The sequence below is a fragment of the Phyllostomus hastatus genome, unplaced genomic scaffold (genome assembly GCF_019186645.2).
Source record: "Phyllostomus hastatus isolate PE091 unplaced genomic scaffold, TTU_PhHast_1.1 phas_scaffold_501, whole genome shotgun sequence".
NCBI lineage: Eukaryota > Metazoa > Chordata > Mammalia > Chiroptera > Phyllostomidae > Phyllostomus > Phyllostomus hastatus.
In genome coordinates this window covers 20,627,024-20,647,489 of record NW_025334033.1, presented here as the reverse complement: position 1 = coordinate 20,647,489, position 20,466 = coordinate 20,627,024, and the positions used below count along the sequence as shown (strand labels likewise).

General features: G+C 37.8%; 2 protein-coding genes across 8 annotated transcripts in view; one reads left to right on the top strand and one right to left on the bottom strand.

Moving 5' to 3' along the window:
- PIGB (phosphatidylinositol glycan anchor biosynthesis class B) overlaps window positions 1-12,654 on the bottom strand; it is a 39,060-nt gene extending 26,406 nt beyond the window's left edge. For 2 of the 3 annotated variants that reach the window (XM_045823926.1, XM_045823928.1), the window contains exons 1-6: window positions 12,522-12,654; window positions 10,545-10,680; window positions 9,961-10,078; window positions 5,904-6,008; window positions 4,102-4,232; window positions 778-918 (exon numbers count right to left, since the gene is read on the bottom strand). In XM_045823926.1, the coding sequence (XP_045679882.1) occupies window positions 778-918; window positions 4,102-4,232; window positions 5,904-6,008; window positions 9,961-10,078; window positions 10,545-10,680; window positions 12,522-12,654 (764 nt within the window). The remainder of the gene's footprint in view (window positions 1-777; window positions 919-4,101; window positions 4,233-5,903; window positions 6,009-9,960; window positions 10,079-10,544; window positions 10,681-12,521) is intronic. The other variant, XM_045823927.1, reaches the window with a different exon arrangement.
- On the top strand, window positions 12,589-16,368 carry PIGBOS1 (PIGB opposite strand 1). 5 transcript variants are annotated; one of them, XM_045823933.1, is made up of 2 exons: window positions 12,589-12,701; window positions 15,999-16,368. In XM_045823933.1, the coding sequence occupies exon 2, from the start codon at window positions 16,072-16,074 to the stop codon at window positions 16,234-16,236; it is 165 nt and encodes a 54-aa protein (XP_045679889.1). In that variant the 5' UTR covers window positions 12,589-12,701; window positions 15,999-16,071; the 3' UTR covers window positions 16,237-16,368. The 5 variants fall into 5 exon arrangements, with proteins under 5 accessions (XP_045679889.1, XP_045679888.1, XP_045679886.1 ...); XM_045823932.1 differs by lacking the exon at window positions 12,589-12,701 and adding an exon at window positions 12,771-12,894; XM_045823930.1 differs by lacking the exon at window positions 12,589-12,701 and adding an exon at window positions 12,785-13,020.
- The last annotated feature ends 4,098 nt before the right edge of the window (window positions 16,369-20,466 follow it).

The window sequence follows — 20,466 nt, the reverse complement described above, 5'->3', positions numbered from 1 at the left end:
CTCTGCTAGATACTTAGGTTAAGTCTGATCTTACAGCTCAAAGTATAGTTAGAAGACCTGGGTTTCAATCTTAGTTCCATCATAGCAACCAACCTAATGACTTTGGCTGACTCATTTTTAATATCGCCAAGTCCATTCCTTCCACACAACAAAAACACCTACATTGCTAGATGAAAAATTTTGAAAATCATGTGGTAATATGTGAATGCACATTATAAATTATAAAGCTATGTACAAATGTAAAAAAAATCAAGTTTCTCTAAAATGCACCCAGGAAATATTTAAGAAATAATGCATAGGAAAGTTCTAAGAAGAATTGCAAAGATTCTTTCTCATTTAAGCAAGTTAAAATACTTATAGTTAACCAGAATCATAAATATTGAAATATAAATTTGGGAATATTTTGTTTCCTTAGTCTGATAATTCTTATTGACATTAGAAGATATAATTAAAAGATGTAAAATTATTTTTTTAATCATCACCTGAGGACGTGTTTTTTAATTTTAGAAACAGAGAAAGAGAAACACTGATTGGTTGCCTCCTATACACACCCCAACCCTGACTGGGGACTGAATCTGCAACCTAGGTGTGTGCCCTGACCAGGAATCAAACCCACAACCTTTTGATGTATGGGACAGTGCTCCAACCAACTGAGCCACTTGGCCAGGACAAGTTGTAAAATCATGTTCATAATATATAAATTACAGGTTATTAAAATTAAAAAATAAGAAACTATATAAAAAATAAAATCAACAGATGGACTATAGCAATACATACCCTACAGGTAAGAACTGATGTAGAATAAGATCAAGCTTTCTCTGTGCTTGCCAGAAATGTCTGAAGAACAAAGGTATCCATGGAATGAGAGCTGTGGGACGAATTATGAAGGCAAGTGCCACCAGGGATGAGTACTTGACACTATAAACAAGGAAAATGTATTGTCAAGACAACTGGCAAATGAGTTTAGAAGTTATCTACTATTTACACTTTGATATAACACTTTGAAAAAAATGGGGGCATTTTCCTTTTGGTATAAATAGCTATGTGAACTTGGGAAAGTTACTTATACTTTCTGGCTCTTAAATTTTTCTCATCCTTAAAAATATAATATCTAAGGTTTTTCCCAGCTCTAATATTTTGAAATCAACAGTTCTTCTACGTCTTATCGTTGGTCTTGTTTGCTGAAAGGTATACTATCTTTCAACCATACAATCCTGCCAGTTGCTTTCCTGATGGAAAAATGACCGAGTCTCCCATAGGAATATCAAAGTCACACAAAACCATTCTCTAAGAAAGACACCAACTGTATTTAAATGAACATTAGGATTATTTAGGCAATGCTGGGCTTCTGAGCCCATATGATTTTATTTTGAAAGCTGCAAATTATAGCCAACATGTATATGATTTAAAAAAACTGCCATAAAACCTAAATGATGGATCATGAATAGAAATGTGGATTTTTACTATTAGGACTTCTTTCAATGGCTAAAAAAGATTTAATCATGGACTACAGGCAGAAAATTATCACCCGGAAATATTCTTAGCCCTGCTAAAAATTGAAAGCTAGCAAACAAAAATAACTTTATGGTACTATTATTTACCTGTTAACAATTACAATTATTATTCTTAGAATTGACAATCCTAACAATTATTATTGTTAGAATAATAATATACAATTATATTATTATTTATAATTCTTTACAATTCTTACAATTTTATTAAGAATAATTATATAATTCTTTACAATTATTAGTTATAATTGTAACTAATAATTGTAAGGAGGTAACAGCAAAGATTTCAAATTCAAATGCTTACACAGATCAAGTAAGTGCTCAAAATGAGTGATGTAGGCTATGTGTGGACTCTGATATTGTCATGAAGGGATCCTGGCCCAAAATGTTGTTAGACCTTCTATTTTATTTTTTCCCCAAGAGAAACCAGAAATCCAGATGTTATGTAAGATTATCCAATTTTAAAACTTGCCAAGCAAAATAAAACAGTTCTGGCTTGCTCTGACTTGCAGACAAGTCTTCTGCTATAGTGAAACTTTCTAGGGGACAATCAAATGTATATTTCCAGTCCTAACCTCACCCCCAATTTTCAGGCTTGGACTTCTTACTCCTTTCTGACAATTTCGACATAGATCTCTTCGTGGCGTTCAAAATCAAGTGTCTGAAATGAGTTCCGCAACTTCCCCTCACACCTGTTCAGTGTCTAGTATGTAAGTTAACCCATCACTCAGTTTCGCAGTCTTAAAATCTTGGAGTCACCTTAAATAGCAACTTCTCATCCATACACCCACTTTGTTTCTCTCCTATTCCCACTGGCATAATTTCACATCAAGTCCTGACATTTGTTGGGAATCTTTTTGTAGTTTTTTTTTCGTATTGCTCAGAAACATTGCTTTACTTAATAATAACGTCATTGTTATTATCAATACTTACTGAGCACTTTGCACTAGGTCCTATGCTGTACACTTTACATGGATTTTTATTTAATTTCTATGACAGCTATTCTGTTATTCTCTTTTTACAGAAATCAGTGCTTAGATATTCTCATACCACCCTTAAAAATCTTTCACTTATAATACTTGGATTTCAAAGTACTTTGCAAAATGTCATTTACTGACAGGCTAGGAATAGTACCTGTCATGGAAAGAATACTTATATAGTGGTGACTTGTCCCACGTGGTCCTCCTTTCCTGACTGTTTTGGAGAAGGGCATCTGAGCCCAGGCAGCCAATGTAAGGCTGACCAGTGTGAAAACTATGTCCAAATAGGGACAATGACATTAAAAAGACCTAATCAGATTCTCTCAGGTGAATGAGAGGTACACAGGAAGTGGACAGAGAGACTGGCTAAGCCTCAAAATGATGGATGACTAAAACAGGGATTCATAGGCTGGGCTATAAAGGCACAAGAAAATAGCCCATTCCTCAAAACTACCTTGCATTCTGCATAACCTTCTAATTCTTGTGTGTGGCTGAGATATTCTGTAATTTTCTTGCAGGCCTGACCACAAGCCTAAAATGCCCATTTTCCTTATTTGCACTTTTTGTCTTGTAGTCAAGTCCTCATCATATAGATAATTGAATGACTATTCTTGCAGTCAGGAGTCTAATGCAGAAATGATCTTACTTAATTTCATCCTCATAACCACCTTTTTATATACGAAGAATGGACACTAGTTTCTTAACTAGACTCAAACTATGGCATGCTCCCTTTCATTACATCCTAAATACCAGCTACTAAAGAGAATTCTTTCAAAATCAGACATGATAATGTCCTGCTTCTCAAAAGCCCCCAATGGTTCCCTACGACCTACCTATAAAGTTCTACTTCTGGAGAAGGGCCAAGTTCCTTTCAGCCTCATCCCTTATTCTCTTCTCCCATAAACCGTACCACATATAAGCTACTTTGGAAAAACTGCCAGAAATACAGTGAAGCTCCCCCACAGCTCTGTGACTTTGCTCATGTTGTTCCTTTCACTTGGTATTTGTTTCCCCAGTTTATATGTATATGCCCAAGTGAAGTCCATATATTTTCCATTTGCCCTTCTAGATGTGTTCTCTACTTTTCACCTACTGCATGTGCAGGGAGGCTCACCTATATAGACCCTATCAATGGGCTATCTTGCTTTCTGATTGCCTTTAGCTAATTGGAGGATAGCAAGTTGAGTCAGGGTATTTCATTCTCTCAGCTCTCTCTTTGTTATGGCTACAGGCTGGCTGTGCCTTCTGCTGGGGCCTGGTGAAAGTTACAGATCTGCATGGATTCTAGTAATGTTTCCTCTCCTTGCTCCTTGGGGCCAAGGAGTAGTAAAAACTTCCTGATGAGCCCAGTCCTGGGGTACTATGGTATCTCCTTACTGGTTTTTCTAAACATCTATATTCTTGTAAATGGTCTTTTTATTAACCTCTCCTTAATTACTCAGTTTGAGAATATCTGTTTCCTGCTATAATAAATGTATCCATTAAAAATTTATTGTTGTAATAAACTTCATCAACATTATGGAGTCCACTGGACATTGAAATATGTTGATATTTAAGATTTTTCAAAAGCATGCTTTAGAGTTTTGTATATTAACAGTAATATATCTTACCTGTTCATAGACTTTGAACCTTCCAAAGGATAGTAGAAAAGAGCAATTATGGTGAGAACAGTTTCCATGGTATTGGTAAGAGTTCTGGTACAGCAATACCACGTGAACCAAGAGCATAACTGGCAAAAAAACTAAGAACAATTATGAGCAAATATATACGGAGTGGGAAATTGACTTTTAGTGTTCTATTCTACAGAAAATAGCCAGCAAGTCTAAATAGTGCAAAAATCCTATCAAAAGGTAAGTAATGTGAAAAGTAGGCATGCCCAAACATTGTTTTTGAGAATTTGTATCAAATACAGGTCTATGATATCAGATCTATATTTATTAAAGTTAAGTTTATACTTTCAGATACATTTTTATGGCATTGCATTTGATCTAATCTCACTTCCCACTAATAAAAGGCACAAAACACAAATCCTTTGATGGTACAGTTTATAGAGAACTGAAGTTTATAACTATGTTCTCCTAATCAGTATTACTGAACTTGTTTTATAGTACTGCCAAGTAAATTGATCATTTTTATTGATCTTGGTTTGGGATGTTGCCCTATTTCTTGATGGAAAATTAAAACAACATAAGAGAGAAAAAAACCTATCAGGAGACATCATTAAATTTTAATTTGGAGATTGATTAAATTAATCAACCAGTTTTTAGAAAACTATGTAAACATCATCAGTAAGTCTACAAAACAACTACCTTAAAAGAAGCCTATTAGTTGATGCAAGGGTGTTAAACAGGCATACTAGCTTCCTATCTCCTTAAATATAGCCTTTAAAAATTGTTTCCAATTTTTGTGGAGTTAAAGGCTTTTCCTAAACTAGAAAAACCTAGTGCTTCTACTTTGGAGCAAGGATTTCAAAGGCACTATGCCTCTGTCATTGTAGGCTGAGCCTTCAGCAGTGTACAGAAACAGAAAGTAGAGACTGTTTTTATTCTGGAATCAATTAGCAAGGGCTCATTTGCTAAACCAATCTGTCTTTTTAATGCAAATCAACACACTACCTGCAAAAATATGTCCTGTTAATCTTTCATAAGTTAATATTTATTAATAGTTATGTTATATCCCAGAAATGTGTTGGTGAATTGGTTACTCGGAATTTGAAACATATTTTCCATTAAAAACAGTATTAAAAAAGGTAATTAAGATTTCTAGGGTGGCTCAAATAAGCTTACTTTAGGAAAGAGCCAAAGTAAAGTAGCAACAGTATTTCAGCCTCCAATCACTCTTCAGGATATGGATTAAATGGGAAAACCCATTCAAGATTTGACTGTGAGATCAGGAATCTATCTTCCCACTGTGAAATAAGCTAAATGACAAAAGACTGCCTTTTACACTACCTTCTCTCCCTTAGACAGTCCAGCTATTTCAAACACTCTAGCCCGAGGTGAAGAATGCTTCGGTGAAAAGGTATTTCTCAGGCTGAGGAATAGTGAACAGGGCTGTAAGTGGCTGAGGTCATTGGTGAGGTAGGCAACAATTTAGAACTATTCCTACTGAATGTTATGGCAAGTGAAGCAAGGACTCTGGCAACTGGAGGAGTGAAGATGCTTCCAAAGGCTGTCTCCTAGGGTTCAGCCTCTCTGGGTTTGAGGGCATCAGGGACTGCTGCCTGGGGCCCAGTCCGGAGAGAGATGGTGTGCACCACTCGCATTCTACTGTCCTTGATTATGGAAGTACCTCTGTAAGGCTATATGAATTGTCTTCTGAAACCAGTTGGGGAATCGATATTGTTCCCTGTCTTTCATGCTTATAGGAATGAGATGACTGGCATAGAGTTTCTAAAATGTTCAAGACTTACCACCCATTTTGCTACTTGCTGATTTTCTAGTTGCTTCATTAATGAATAAAGCCTCAAGTCGGCTATAGCAGACAGAAGTGCCTGGGCAAGTCTAGGAATCCAAATCTTCATGGGTGGAAAATAAAAGATATTAAAAACATCTGTTAGTTCACACTGAATCACCATGAGATATCAACAAGCTAATCCAACTATCAATTGAAAGCTGTACTTAGTACAAAAGTAAATATACTGTATTATTTTATTCTACAAAAATTGCTGTTTTTCTACAAAAATTACATTAATTTTTCATGTAAATACCCAAAGTAGTTTTACCATTATCATATGTATATATATACACATATATATAACACACTACTAATTTTAGTTTAAAAAGTCAGCAAACCATTTCATTCTGTTCAAGTTCTATTTTAGAAGCATAGTTATTTTCATTAGGATAACAATAGGTAATTTAAAATAAGATGTTTATAGTACTGTGTGCTAGGTGCCACATTAAGTATGTACTTTATATATATCAGCTCATTCAGTCTTCCAAATAATCCCATGATATAGATAGTATTTTATAAATGAGAAAACTGAGGTGCGGAGTGGCTAGGTAACTTACTTTCCCAAGGCTGTATAGCTAGTTAATGTGAAAGCCAGGATTCAAACACACGTCTCCCTGACCCCAGAGTCTAAGCTCTTAGCGATTAAGTTACAATGCTTCCCCATCTTACAATATAGAAAATGAAATAACATTTAGATGACATTAAAGAGTAAATTTTAGAGAAAATTTAAAAGAAATTAAAAATATTATATATATATACACACAGGGGTGAACAAAAGTAGGTTTACAGTTGTATGTGAAACACAAGAGTTTATTCTTATATTATTATTTATTATTGTATTATTTCCCATAGGAACAGTTGTAAACCTACTTTTGCCCATCACTGTATAACTTAGAGTTAGTAATTTTAATGCTATACATTAGCATCTTAAAGTTTTTTAAAAAAGTGTGTCATAGTTATCATTAACAAAATAGCACTTTGCTGTAGAGCATAATTTAATGTTGGTTTATTCAAAAGATGTTTCTAAAAATATATAAATTCGTATTTTTGTTGGCTCAAAATATTAACTTTACATTATAATTAGAGCTGCTTAACTTTCAGTTGCCTATGACTTCTAACACTTTAGCTTTGTGTTCTTTTTCTTTTCATTAACCTGTAAATAACTGCTTAAATCTTACAGGTATAAGTATGCTGTACTTCATATTTTCACTTAAACTGTGCCCCATCAAATGTAGTAAAGGGCACCTATTACATACCTTTTGTTTACTCTGCATGGAGATCTATAAGCTCCATGCTTACTTTCCAGGCCTGAAAGTGGTTCATTTGAAAACTCAATTTGGCTACAAACTTAAATGAGCCAACACTGTAAGGTAGCCACTAAAAAAACTAAAAGAATCCTTGTGCACTGAGAGAAGTGTAGCACTGAGAGAAGTGAAGTAAATGGTCCCACTATACTATTCTGAACGAGTTACCCTACCTTTCAATACTATGCTCAGTCTGGAGACCCTCATTTTAAGGTGGGTATTAATTACAAGATATTTAGAAGACATTATCTGATTATGAGATGTAAAACTAGAGATGTTCATCCTGGATGAATACAACTTTCTGAAAGCCTGTCATGTAAAAATCTTAAAAGCAGGTAGATTTTAGCTCAACACAAAAATAAGTGGAGTTGTAATCTCAGTTATTAGCAGTCTCTTCAGACACTTAAGGTACCATCATTTTCCAGGTTAATTGGAAAAGTTAACAACAGTAAGGACCTAACAAATAATAGTTTCATATGGTTTCTGGAAAATAGAAAGTAGTGGTGTGGGGTAAAGAAGAGAAGGAACACGCCCGGGGTAAATCTGGAACACCAAGCCTGGGTTGGCAATTTACCATTCTATAATCCTGTTCTTTAAGCTCCTGATTCCTCCCTTGAATTCCAGGAGCCAAATGCCCTTGGACCATCTTCTGACTATTTAAAGCCCCATTGTGGTACCTCATCAGGTCTCCCTTCTTTTATTTTTTAAAAGATTTTATTTATTTATTTTTAGAGAGAAGGGAAGGAGGGAGAAAGAGAGAGAGGAAAACATCAATGTGATTGCTTCTTGCATGCCCCCTGCTGGGGACCTAGCCCACAACCCAGGCATGTGCCCTGACTGGGAACTGAACCAGCAACCTTTTGGTTTGCCGGCTGTCACTCAATCCACTGAGCCACACCAGCCAGGGCAGGCCTCCCTTCTTATCCTCCTTTCTTCTCACATGTTCTAAGCCAGCACTGTCTAGCAGAAATAGAATGTGAACCACATATGTAATCTAAAATTTTATAGTGATCAAATAAAAAAGTTAAAAAATCAAACTGATAAAATGAATTTTGTTTAACCCAGTATATCTAAAATACTCATTTTAATCAATATTAAAATTATAGAAATATTTTACATTCTTAGTTCATACTAGGTCTTTGACATCCAATATGTACTTTATACTTATAGCACTTCTCAATTTGGACGACTCACAAGTATTTTAATAACCGGCTAGTGGCTACCATATCGGACAGTGCAGCTCTAAGTCATCCCTCATTTTGTACACACACCTTGTACAGTTTAGAGAGAAATGATCTGGAAAGACTTTGGATCTAGTTTTAGCTCTGCTTTTAGCATGATGTGACCTTTGTCTATGTAAATACTTCACTTCTCTGACCCCTTCTAGTTCCACATTAAATGATCTTTATTTAAAATAATCAATATGATGGTATTAATGACTGATAGCATCCTGATTTTCTCCACCTGGAACATGACTAAGTGCTTTTTTGGGAGGGCTTGTGGTGTGGGGTAGGGATGGTGACCAGGGTAGGTTTCCTTTAAATCACAAAATGGACAGGTGGGGTCAGCTACAGGTTGAAGGCAGTGGGCAGGTCTTGGAGGAATAGGAAGTTTTTCTGTCTTGAAGACCCTTTCATTTATAATACAACTTACTTCCTGGGAAATGAGGCATCCTTGGTGACACTGTGTATATCTGCCCGTGGTTCCAGACTATGCAGACTATACCCTGCATGATCTACAAGCTAGTGGCTAGCCCTGAAAGGAGAAAAGAGAATTCACAGTTCCTAAGTTCTGCCTGTGTCCATGACAGAATCTCTGCTACTGCTCAGGATATTTCCTGATGATCCATTTCACAGGTCTGATCCTTGTTTCTCAGTAATGGCGAATCAAATACCATTGGGAAGGGGAGGGTACAATCCTGTCTTAAAAAACACAAACAAACAACCCCCTGCCCCCCAGAACCTCAATGTCTTTCAGTCTTCAAAAACCCCTCAGGATTTAGAGTGCCTTTGTAATTCTGGGGTACTTCCCTAACAGAAAATGGGGAAGGCCCTAAGTTCTGAGTCCAACTTGATGATAGCTTCAAGGATCCTGACAGTGAGGTTAGAGAAACTTTTGTACCATTAGTTCTTCCTTTGTATCCTCTCCTAACAAATAACCCCAGAAATCCATGATCCAGGAATTACCGCCCTGTTTATTATTGATGCCTAATTACAACATAGCACAATAACTGTGCATAGCATTAAATTTTTGTTAAATTAATTTTTCTAAGTTTTAATTTCAGTACTAAATTCTCAGTGTGTTTATATGTATTTAATCTTCATAAGCTCATACAACATGGTCTTCTGCTCACAAGTTAAAAAAAGATACAACCTGCTCTCAAGTGATTCTCTATGAAGGAAATATACTTCTAAAGTCTAAATAATTAATATATAATATAGTCATTATGAAAATCTTAGCAGAATTGCTCCCAGCAGGACACTTTCATGCTCAGTCTTGTGTTTTAGCACATATTAAAGACTCACATCACAGGATGTCTTTGGAACCCTGTGCTTCCCAGATATGGTCAGAGTTTAGCAACAGTAGCCATTTAAAAACAAATTTCATGATACCAATCAAACCATTTAGTTAATATACACTAACATTAAAAAGAGGATGGAATAAATCTACTTTTAAGGACTATTTTGATTACTCTTATGTAAAACTTACCAGCAGCTGAACATTATCTTTCCCCAAAAGATGCAGAATCTTGTAAATGCTTGCAAAGATTAAGGGGTAAGTGTAACCTCTTAATCTTTCTGTCCATTCCCAGGTCAAATAACCATAATTAGTAATATTAAGGACTAATGTTAAATATCATTGAAACGAAACCTACTTTCATTTTCATATATAAAACTATGTCATTTTTTGATACAGCAGCTGAAAAACACAGCATTTTTTAAAAAACACAGAATTTTATATTAGATATTGAAATTAAAAATGTAACTGGCCAACTAAACTCTTAACTTCAAGACAGAAATGTGTTTTTTTACCTCATATATGTCCTCCACAGTCATGAACACTGTGGGAATATATGCTAAAGGTTAAGTCAAATACATTAACATCAAAGAGATATATATATATTTTATGCATAAAATATATTTAGAAAAGTAGAATAAAATAATGGTGTACTTTGATAAATTAAAATTATTCGGAGAAAATATGAAGGACTGATTGAAAATGTGTAACAGAAACTGCCAAATTCCTAAGAGGAATACACATTCCTAATTTGAAGAAGAAACTACAAAGGATATTTGAAAACCATATGATGTGCAACTTCAAGAGACTGCCAGTACTCATCTGGAACAAAACTTGTCTGGACTAAAAAGCAGTTACATATTCGGAATGTTATGGTAAACAAGACCAGATAAATGCTTTCACCAAGAAGATCTGAAAAACAAAACAAAACAGGTAATTGTGGCACAAAAGTCAGGCAAGTGTTGCTTGCAGAACTGAAGTCTGCTGCTCTGTTTGGCCCCTTGTCCAGGCTCTATTAAGGCATATTAGTGAACTCTGGCCCCTCCAAACTACTCTCAAAGCAGGGCCTCACCGCTGGGTGATTTACCACTCCTTTCACTTAACCAATCTTTCTTGCAACTTATTATATAAAGAGAAGATAAATACTGAAAAAGTGATTGGGTTAACTAAGGCTTTAGGTGGATCCTATATGTGTATCTAATGAAAGAAACCAGCTAACAAATTACTAATTTAGGTAGCAACTTTTTGTATATGTGCCAAACAGTGATCTGTAAATTAAATACAATGATCTGTACATTTTTAAATAAACTCAGTAGCCAGGCACTGAGTTTATTTCTCTTCATGCATAATCTCATTCAGTCCTCGAAATAATGCTATGGGGTAGATATTTGCCTTTTACAAACGAGGAAACTGAGGCCCAGAAGTAAATTGCCTTGTCCAAAGTCAAAAAGGTTGTAAATGACTAAACAGGATTCAAAACCAGGTCTGTCTGTTGACTCCAACATCCTGCTCTTAACCATAGATGGACAGCCGCTAGGCTAAATAGAGAGTATTATTTTTAAATTTAGTTGCCAAAACTTAAAAAAATCAGAATTTATATTAAAGTCTCTGTTGCAGCATTTCAAAACTAAGATGTGGCAACACAGAGCTCAACTGGCAACTGACTGGTACTGAAATACAGAGTGCTTTGACTTACTTAGCCTTGCCTGTGTTGACCTCCTGAGTATGAGTTTGCAACCTACCTCTGATCCACTGTGATTCTTTTATCATTCTGGGGTCCTGCCAAGTCTCCTCCCTTATTTTCATGAAACACATCTTCAATGTTTCTCGGACAATTGCGACATTCAACACAACATACATGCCCCCATTTGAACTCTCCTCTTCCAGAAACACTAGAAGAAAACTCACTGGACTATCGCTGTTGCCCGCCCCCCACTCGCGTGCCTTTTCTCTGTGGACTAAGGCAGAAGAAAAACATACTGTTTGTTGAAAGTATGGTAATTTACTGTCCTCACTAACCTTTACCTTGCTGGCATGCAACTTCTAACAAGGCCTGGGGTAGGGGAAGGAAGCAAGAGGGCTGGGGCCCAGCAGGCTCTCCTCCCCACCACCCCTAATGCCCGGTCACACTCCTCCGACCCTCACTTTCCATTTAGCAAAAAGATTTCCCCTTTTCTTAAAAATTTACCTATTAATGTTTTAATTTTTACTGAATGTATAGGTTTCCTCTTTGTTGTTCTCAGGTTTCCAGAGGAGTAACTAGGCATTCATTTTATACCGCCCGTTTAGTCCTCGTCACATAAAAGGCAACAGTCAATAATTACTGAATGAGGAGTCCAGCTTTAATAAATCCACCCCCACCCCAACTTGCTGGGGTGATTTTTCTCCTGCCAACATCACATCCTGACCAAAGAGAAGGCAGCGGGAACAAATGAAATGGGGCAGGATCGGACCTGGTCCCACTCCAGGAACCAGCCCCTCGCAGCTGCTAAAGCTTGGGTAACGCCTGGCCTGGGTGCCCCCTCTAAATTAATAGGATGGCTGCATCATGCCTAGCCACTTCACACGGCTGCCGGGAAGGCGGCACTAAACAACACACAATACAGTGCCTTGCAAACTGGCAGGGGTGAAGAATCTTGTCTCCAGCGCACATCGATTTCTCGGCACCCCTACCCAGCAGGTGGAGCCCTCGCTCCGAGCCCGCGACTTCCCGCCACAGCCTCTCTCTGGGTGTCCTCAGTCCTCTCACTCACCCCCGAGGCGCCCCGAGCTCTTCTCGGGGCTCACGTAGAGAACCGACTTTCTTTTTCGCAGCTTCACCTTCTCGTGGGAGCGGCTCTGGAGACGGCGGAAAAAGAGGCTGCTGTCGCTGGGATCTCGCTCCATACCGCTGGTGCTCCGGAGATCCGGGGCCAACACCTTCCTCAGCAGAGGTAGGCTGTCATAGCGCGCACTGCTTTTGGACTCACTAAGTTTGGCCTCTGCGAGCAGCCGTCCGGGGCAGACGCGGAGGGAGCTGGGAAAGGGCAACTTCCGCGAACTCCCAAAGGTGGTGATTTCGCCGCGGAGAGCTGCGGTTTTGGTCCGGGCTACTGAACTTTGCCTAGGGCTTGCCCGCAGTTTGCGGTAGGCATTTCCCTGTGTCGCGGAGGTGCTGCCGGCTCCGGTTTTGCTGTCTGTGCGCCCCGGGATCCGGAAACTGCTGGAATGAGCGGATATCATCACCCTTTGCGGGGACAGGCGGGAGGCGGGGTCAGTGATTTGGAGTGAGAGCTGAACGGTGGGAGCTGTCTGAATGGTAATGGTGATAGTACAGGCATACCTCGTTTCATTGCGCTTTGCTTTATTGCGCTTCGCAGATATTGCGGTTTTGTTTTGTTTTGTTTTTTTTTTCTAACAACTTGAAGGTTTCTGGCAATCCTGAGAGGAGCAAGTCCATCGGCGCCATTTTCCCAACAGCATTTGTTCACTTTGTGTGTCAGTTTCACGTTTTGGTAACTTGCAGTATTTTGTATTTCATCATTGTTATATTTGTTATGGTGATCTGTGATCAGTGATCTTCTGTGTTACGATTGTCATTGTTTTGGGGTGCCACGAACTACGCCCACATTAGAAGACATTGGACTTAATTGATAAATGTTTGCATTCTGACTGCTTCACCGCTGGCTCTTCCTCTGGTAGTCTCCCTTTCCTCAGACCTTCCTATTTCCTATACAACAATATTGAAATTAGGCCAGTTGATAATCCTACAATGACTTCTAAGTGTTCAGGTGAAAGGAAGAGTCGCATATCTCTCACTTTAAATCAAAAGCTAGAAATGATTAGACTTAGTGAAGAAGGCTTATCAAAAGCTGAGATAGGCCGAAAGCTCGGCCTCTTGCGCCAAACAGTTAGCCAAGTAGTGAATGCAAAGGAAAAGTTTTTGAAGGAAATTGAAAGTGCTACTCCTCTGAATACCCGTATGATAAGAAAGCGAAACAGCCTTATTGCTGATATGGAGAAAGTTTTAGTGGTCTGGATAGAAGATCAGACCAGCCACAACATTCCCTTAAGCCAAAGCCTGATACAGAGCAAGGCCCTAACTCTCTTCAATTCTATGAAGGCTGAGAGAGGGGAGGAAGCTGCAGAAGAAAAGTTTGAAGCTAGCAGAGGTTGGTTTAAGAGGTTTAAGGAAAGAAGCCGGCTCAGTAACATAAAAGCGCAAGGTGAAGCAGCAGGTGTTTTAACAGATGAGTTGCTTCTTATGAATGAGCAAAGAAAGTGGTTTCTTGAGATGGAGTCTACTTCTGGCGAAGATGCTGTGAAGATTGTTGAAATGACAACAAAGGATTTAGAACATTACATAAGTTTAGTTGACAAAGCAGCAGCAGGATTTGAGAGGATTGACTCCAATTTTGAAAGAAGTTCTGCTGTGGGTAAAATGCTGTCAAATAGCATTGCATGCTACAGAGAAATCCTTCGTGAAAGGAAGAGTCAATCCAAGCAGCAGACCTCCTTGTTCACTCATTTTAAGAAGTTGCTGCAGCCACCCCAGACTTTAGCAACTACAACCCTGATTGGCCAGCAGCCATCAACATCGAAGCAAGACCCTCCACCAGCAAAAAGATTACGGCTCACTGAAGGCTCAGATGATGGTTAGCATTTTTTATCAATAAAGTATTTTTAAATTAAGGTATGTACCTTGTTTGTTAAACATAATGCTAACGCCCATTTCATAGACTTTAGTACAGTGTAAGCATAACTTTTATAGGCACTGGGACACCAACAGCATTTGTGAGACTTGCTTTATTGTGAAATTCTCTTTATTATGGTGGTTTGGAACCAAATCTGCAATATCTCCGAGGTATGCCTGTAATCATAATTATAAACATGTTTGGGTGATCACACAGTAACAATTTGTTGCACGAGGTGGGCAGGGTAGCCTGTTGTACAGATGTGGAAAATGAGGTTTAAAAACATAAAATGAGTTGGTCAGCATCAGCTGGCTAGTGGCAGAAGAATAACTTTCTTTTTTTTTTAAGAATGAAACTAATCTCCTTTCTTTTTAAAAAATTTTTTTAAAAGATTTTATTTATTTTTAGAGAGGGAAGGGAGGGAGATATATGTATATATATATATAGAGAGAGAGAGAGAGAGAGAAACATCAATGTGCGGTTGCTGGGGGTCATGGCCTGCAACCCAGGCATGTGTACCCTGACTGGGAATCGAACCTGTGAAACTTTGGTTCGCAGCCCGCGCTCAATCCACTGAGCTGCGCCAGCCAGGACTATTATTATTGGTATGGTTTAATGATCAATTTCCCAAAGAGCAAATAAACGGCTCTTCTTTTTTCTTTTTAACATTTAGCAGACATGGATTTAACAGATGCTTAGTGATGTCACTTATCTGAGTTAATGGTAGAGTCCAGGAGAAAACAGGTTTTTTCTTTTCCAGATTTAAATTACATTTTAGTGATTTTTTTTTTTTTTTACATTTTAGTGATTAAGGGTAAGCTAGTTTCTAGCGTCAGTTCTACCCCTAATGATTTTTGTGACCCTCAGGATTGATCGAGGAGGCCATGAAATATTGTTTTAATAATGAAACTATGTAAATTCTTTGCTGTCCTCATTCATAAACACCTACCTAGTTTCTCCAGAGACTAAGATGTTGGCAAGGAGTGTAACTTTTCAAGAAGTGCTAGAGTCTTAACTCCTCTACTAGAAGTAAACCCAGCCTAATCTCTGTTATATTTTTGTCAAAAATGGATGGCAAGTGATTTATATTTGATGTCTACTTGTACTTAGTAAAGGATCAAAGAGAACTCATAAAATTTTAGCTTGTTTTTTAAAAAACTATTGTTTTCAATTATACATATTGCCAAAAATATGAGATAATAAAAATGGGCTAATAATGAAAAGTAACATTTCTCTATCTTCTATTGCCAGATGGCATTGGTATGCTTTAAAGGCATAAAGACTGTGACTCGCCCTTGTCCCACTTCTGCCCTTTTAAATTATCCACTTTAAACCTTTGAGCACATTCTGTAACAGGATTTAGCTTTGTTTTACACCATCTCCTAGCCCTCTTTTCCATACTCCCTAAATATATGTATTCCTTTTTTAGTTTAATCAGTGATATTTACATATTATGACGAAAACACTGTTCACTCTGGAGCAAAGTAGTGCCATGAAATCTTTAAAAAGAATCTTGTTCTAACTTATTGCTTTGTTTTCCATTTACTCTGCACACAGATCTGGAGAGATTTCCTGAGTGGAGTGTAATTTTTCAAAACCATCTTTGCACTGTGTGGCATTTATTGAAAAAATGTTTGGGAGATTGACTTTTCCACAACTACTTTTTGCTAGCATCCTTGGAATTGCTGGAGGAATATATATTTTTCAACCGATATTTCAACAACATTCCAGAGATCAGAAGGAATTAAAAGAGAAATTGAAAGTGGCAGAGGAATCAGAAGAGAAGACAAGTTAATACTACATGCAGTTAAACTGTAATTGCTTCAATTTCCTTTGAAATTATGCATTGACTATAAGTAGTCTTGTAAAAACTTCTCAAAATATATGTTAAACATAAATAAATCATAGATGATGATTTTTAAAACTAGCACTGCCGATCTCAGTGTTTACTTTTATTTGCCATTTTATGTCTTTTCACCAGGACAGATTAGTAATTCTCTTCTAAGCCAAAATGAATGTCTTCAGAGATACTTTGTTTCTTAGTAGACATTTATTTTTCTGGGAATGCAGCATATACAGTATCATGGGGAACAGTCTAGACTGTATCTATACAGTAGCTGGGAATGGTGTCCACTGTAGTCTTTGTAGATGGTGTGAACCAAGTTAACCATCTCAGGCAGAACGCCTCTCAATTAGCCTACAGTTAGCCTTCATCAGTCTTTCAGCTCCAGCCCTTTTCCATCCCAGAAAGAGTGAAGTACATTGAGAATTGGTGTGGCTCAGATCAAATGGTTTTGAGGGGGCATATGGTGTTATATAGGGTGGCAAATATGACACAAATCTATTTAATATAAGCAAATTTGCATTAATGGTGGTTAGGGAGGAGTTAATTTGTTATGAAGCTATTCATATACTGAAAGGGTATTTTGAGGTTGCTAAGAACTGATACTTTGTTTATTTTTTCTTTTTGTATTTTTTACATTAGTTTTTAACCTAACACTGTTAAACTTGATATTTTCAATGAGATCTACAAATGTAATCACGTATGTACAAAGTGCTTTTTAAAAACTAAACTCATTTAAAAAAATAAACTTATTTTTATTGATTTCTTTTTCTTGAAAGTAAATGCATTATAACTTAATCAGAGCTATTCACATTGAATGGACAGTATGGGTATTTTTTTTTTAAGTAAATGAAGAAAGAATTACAAAAGTAGTACACATCAAAAAATCCAAACAATACAAAAATGAACACAGAACCATGCATACATTGATTTAATCAGCACATTTAACAGTTTAGTGAGCTTTTGAGGCTTTTAGGCATATAAAGTATATAAAATTTTTAATTAATGTACTAATATCAACCATCTGACAGGCTTGCTTTTGCTTGGGATTCTGTTATGTGTGTCTCATCATTGTGGGCCCCGTCTCAAAGAGCAGCCCCTCTCTGAGATAAGGTGGTGTATAGAGTTGAGAGAAAGTGAGGAACTGAGAGGAAACCTGGAATTGTAAACTTACACTCAATTGTGGCAAATAACACATCTTTTCACATTCTGTTGGTTTTGAGCATGCCATGTGGTCAAGCCCAAAGTCAAAGGCAGGAACATAGACTCTTCCCACAGGGTGCATAGTCAAGTCACAGGATGATGGGTAGCAATACATAATCCTGTTATATCCAAGGAGTAATCATCTAACATCCAGTTAAACTGAATTGCTTTTGATCCTCCTTTGGAGAAGGATGCATTTAGTCAGTTTAGTAGGATGAATTGATTTTTTTTTTTTTCCAGTAAAGATACTGCAGCCATTCCAATCAAAGTCAGAATGAGGTACCACTTCACATACATTAGTATGATTGCAATCAAAAAGAAAGTTTGACAAAGATGTGGGGAATTAAAACTCTTGTTGATACACTGCTGGTGCAAATATAAAACACTAGCTGCTGTGGAACAGGTTGATGCTTCCTCAAAAAAGGTAAACCTAGTGTTGCCATATGACCTAGCCATTCTACTAGATATATACCTGAGAGAAATAAAAAGCGTCCACGTAAAAATTTGTACACAAATGTGCATAACATCATTATTATAGTAGCCAAAAAGTGTAAATAGCCTATATGTCTATCAGTTAATGAATGGATAAATAAGTTGCGGTTTAGCCACACTATGGAGTATTACTCAGCCCTAAAGAGGAATGAACTATTGATACATACTACAACATGGTTAAACTTTGAAAACATGAAAGCAAGGTGGGTATAAGAGTAATTCTATTTGTCCCTGGCCACTGTAGCTCAGTGGATTGAGCGTGGGCTGTGAACCAAAGGGTCACCAGTTTGATTCCCAGCCAGGGCACATGCCTGGATTGCAGGCCAGGTCTCCAGTGGGGGTCATGTGAGAGACAACCACACATTGATGTTTTTCTAACTCTCTCCCTCCCTTCCCCTCTGTCTAAAAATAAATAAACTCTCTCCCTCCAAATAAAATCCTAAAAAAGAGTGATTCTATTTGTATGACAGGTCCTGAACAGGCAAATGCATAGAGACAAAGTAGATTAATGACTGCCAAGGACTAGGGGAGAGAAGGGATAGGGGATGACTGGTAATGGATATAAGGTGATGAAAATATTGAACTAGATAGAGGTGAGCATACATCTTTTTGAATATATTAAAAAGTACTGAAATCACACACTTTAAAAGGGTACCATGAATCTATTAGCCATCCCCACAGATCCCTATTACTCAAGACAGTCTGGTTTCACTCCAACCTTTGCTTTCCAGCTTAGTAGTTATCTCCTGCCATCTGCCATTCAAAAATTCTATTATTTCTGACTGATTCTAGAAAGCCATGTTGCCACAGCAGCTTCTGTCAATTTCAGCCCATAAACAACCACCACCACTGAGCATTCCAAAGTTGTCAGTGGTCTCCCCAGCAGTGCATTTTCATCCTCACCAGTGCCTCCGGGAAAGGAATATCAAAGCCTTCCAGTTAACAGAATCAGGGGATAGTTTCTCCAGTCTCATTATAAATCCATTCTAACTCCAAAATCAGGAGTGCAAGATAGGAGAAGAAGAAGAGTTAAAGGGGAAAGCCAAGACAATGATAGGTTATCAAGTGGGCCACTCGAGTTGATCCTGGAAGATTTTCTGAATAGACTTTTACATGTTTCCCAAATTATTGTTTTGAAGTAATTTTGAACTTAGAGAAAAGGTAAAAAAATAATAAAAGGAATTTTTACATACCTCCTATCCAAATTCCACAGATGTTAAAACTTACCATGTTTGATTTAATCTTCCTCTCATCTTTCCATATTTATGTATGTGTGTTTATATATACAAACACCCACATTATTTTTCAAAACCCGTGAGGATAAGTTGCTCACAGGATGCTTTTTATCCCTAAGTATTTCAGTGTGCAAGTCCTGAAAACAAGGATATGCTTTTTCCTAGTTGCAGTATAATGATCAAGATCAGAACGTTAAGATTAATACAATATTATTATCTAGTCTCAGATTTTATCCAGATTCTACTGAGTCCCATTAATGTTCTTCAGAGCAAAAGACAATTTTTTTCCTGCCCTGCAATCCAATCCAGGATCACGTTTGAGTTTGGTTGCCACGTCCCTGGTTTCATTTATTCCGGAGTAGTTCCTCAGTCATCGCCTTTCATGGCATTGACACTTTTTTAAGGACACTGGTTTATTTTATAAAGTGTTCCTTAATTTGGGTTTGATTAATGCTTCCATGTGATTCCATAGATTCAGGTTATGCATTTCTGGTAGGAATATTGCAGAAATGATGTGTCAGTATGGTTTTCAGATTCCTATTTTATTCCATGTGTCACAATCTATGACTGTCACTAGGCTGACTGCATGATTTGTGGGGCCCAATGCAAAATCGAAATGCAGGGCCCCAGGTGTGGATGAGGAAGTTAGTCTCCTCATGGGTCCACCACTCCAACCACAGCAAATCCCAAGGGATTGCAGCCTCCATGCCAGAACATTTTTGGTTCCTGGGTGGTAGTGAAAGGAAGCCCCTGATGCATGGCACAGGGCATGTCTTGTGACACTGACTTCTTGCCCATCTTCCAGAGTGCTATGGGGCACGTGCCCAACCCTCACTCCTCCTGCACTCGTGCCCCAGTGGAAGGCAAAGGTGGAGTGTGGGCTTGCCTCAGCCAAGGTGACCTAGTCTGTGCTCTGGAGCAAGGCTGTGAATGCAAGGCTGGGCAAAACCCAAGGGTCCAGGGGTGAGGAGTGGGCAGTCATAGGAGTCAGAACCATGTGTGAGCAGACTCCAAGCCCCCTGTGTGTTTTATTGTGCCATCAGATTTCACTTATGAAACATAGATTTAAAGATGAAATTATCAAGAATTCTATGATGGTAACTCCAGAGCACTAAATTCTGAGTGCAGAGCCCTGTGTGACTACAAATTGCACGACCACAAAGCCAATCCTGACTGTCACTATAGTGATTTATTTTGATGTTCAGATTGTCCCAGATTTGGCCAGTTGGAGTGCCTTCAAACTGGCTACTCT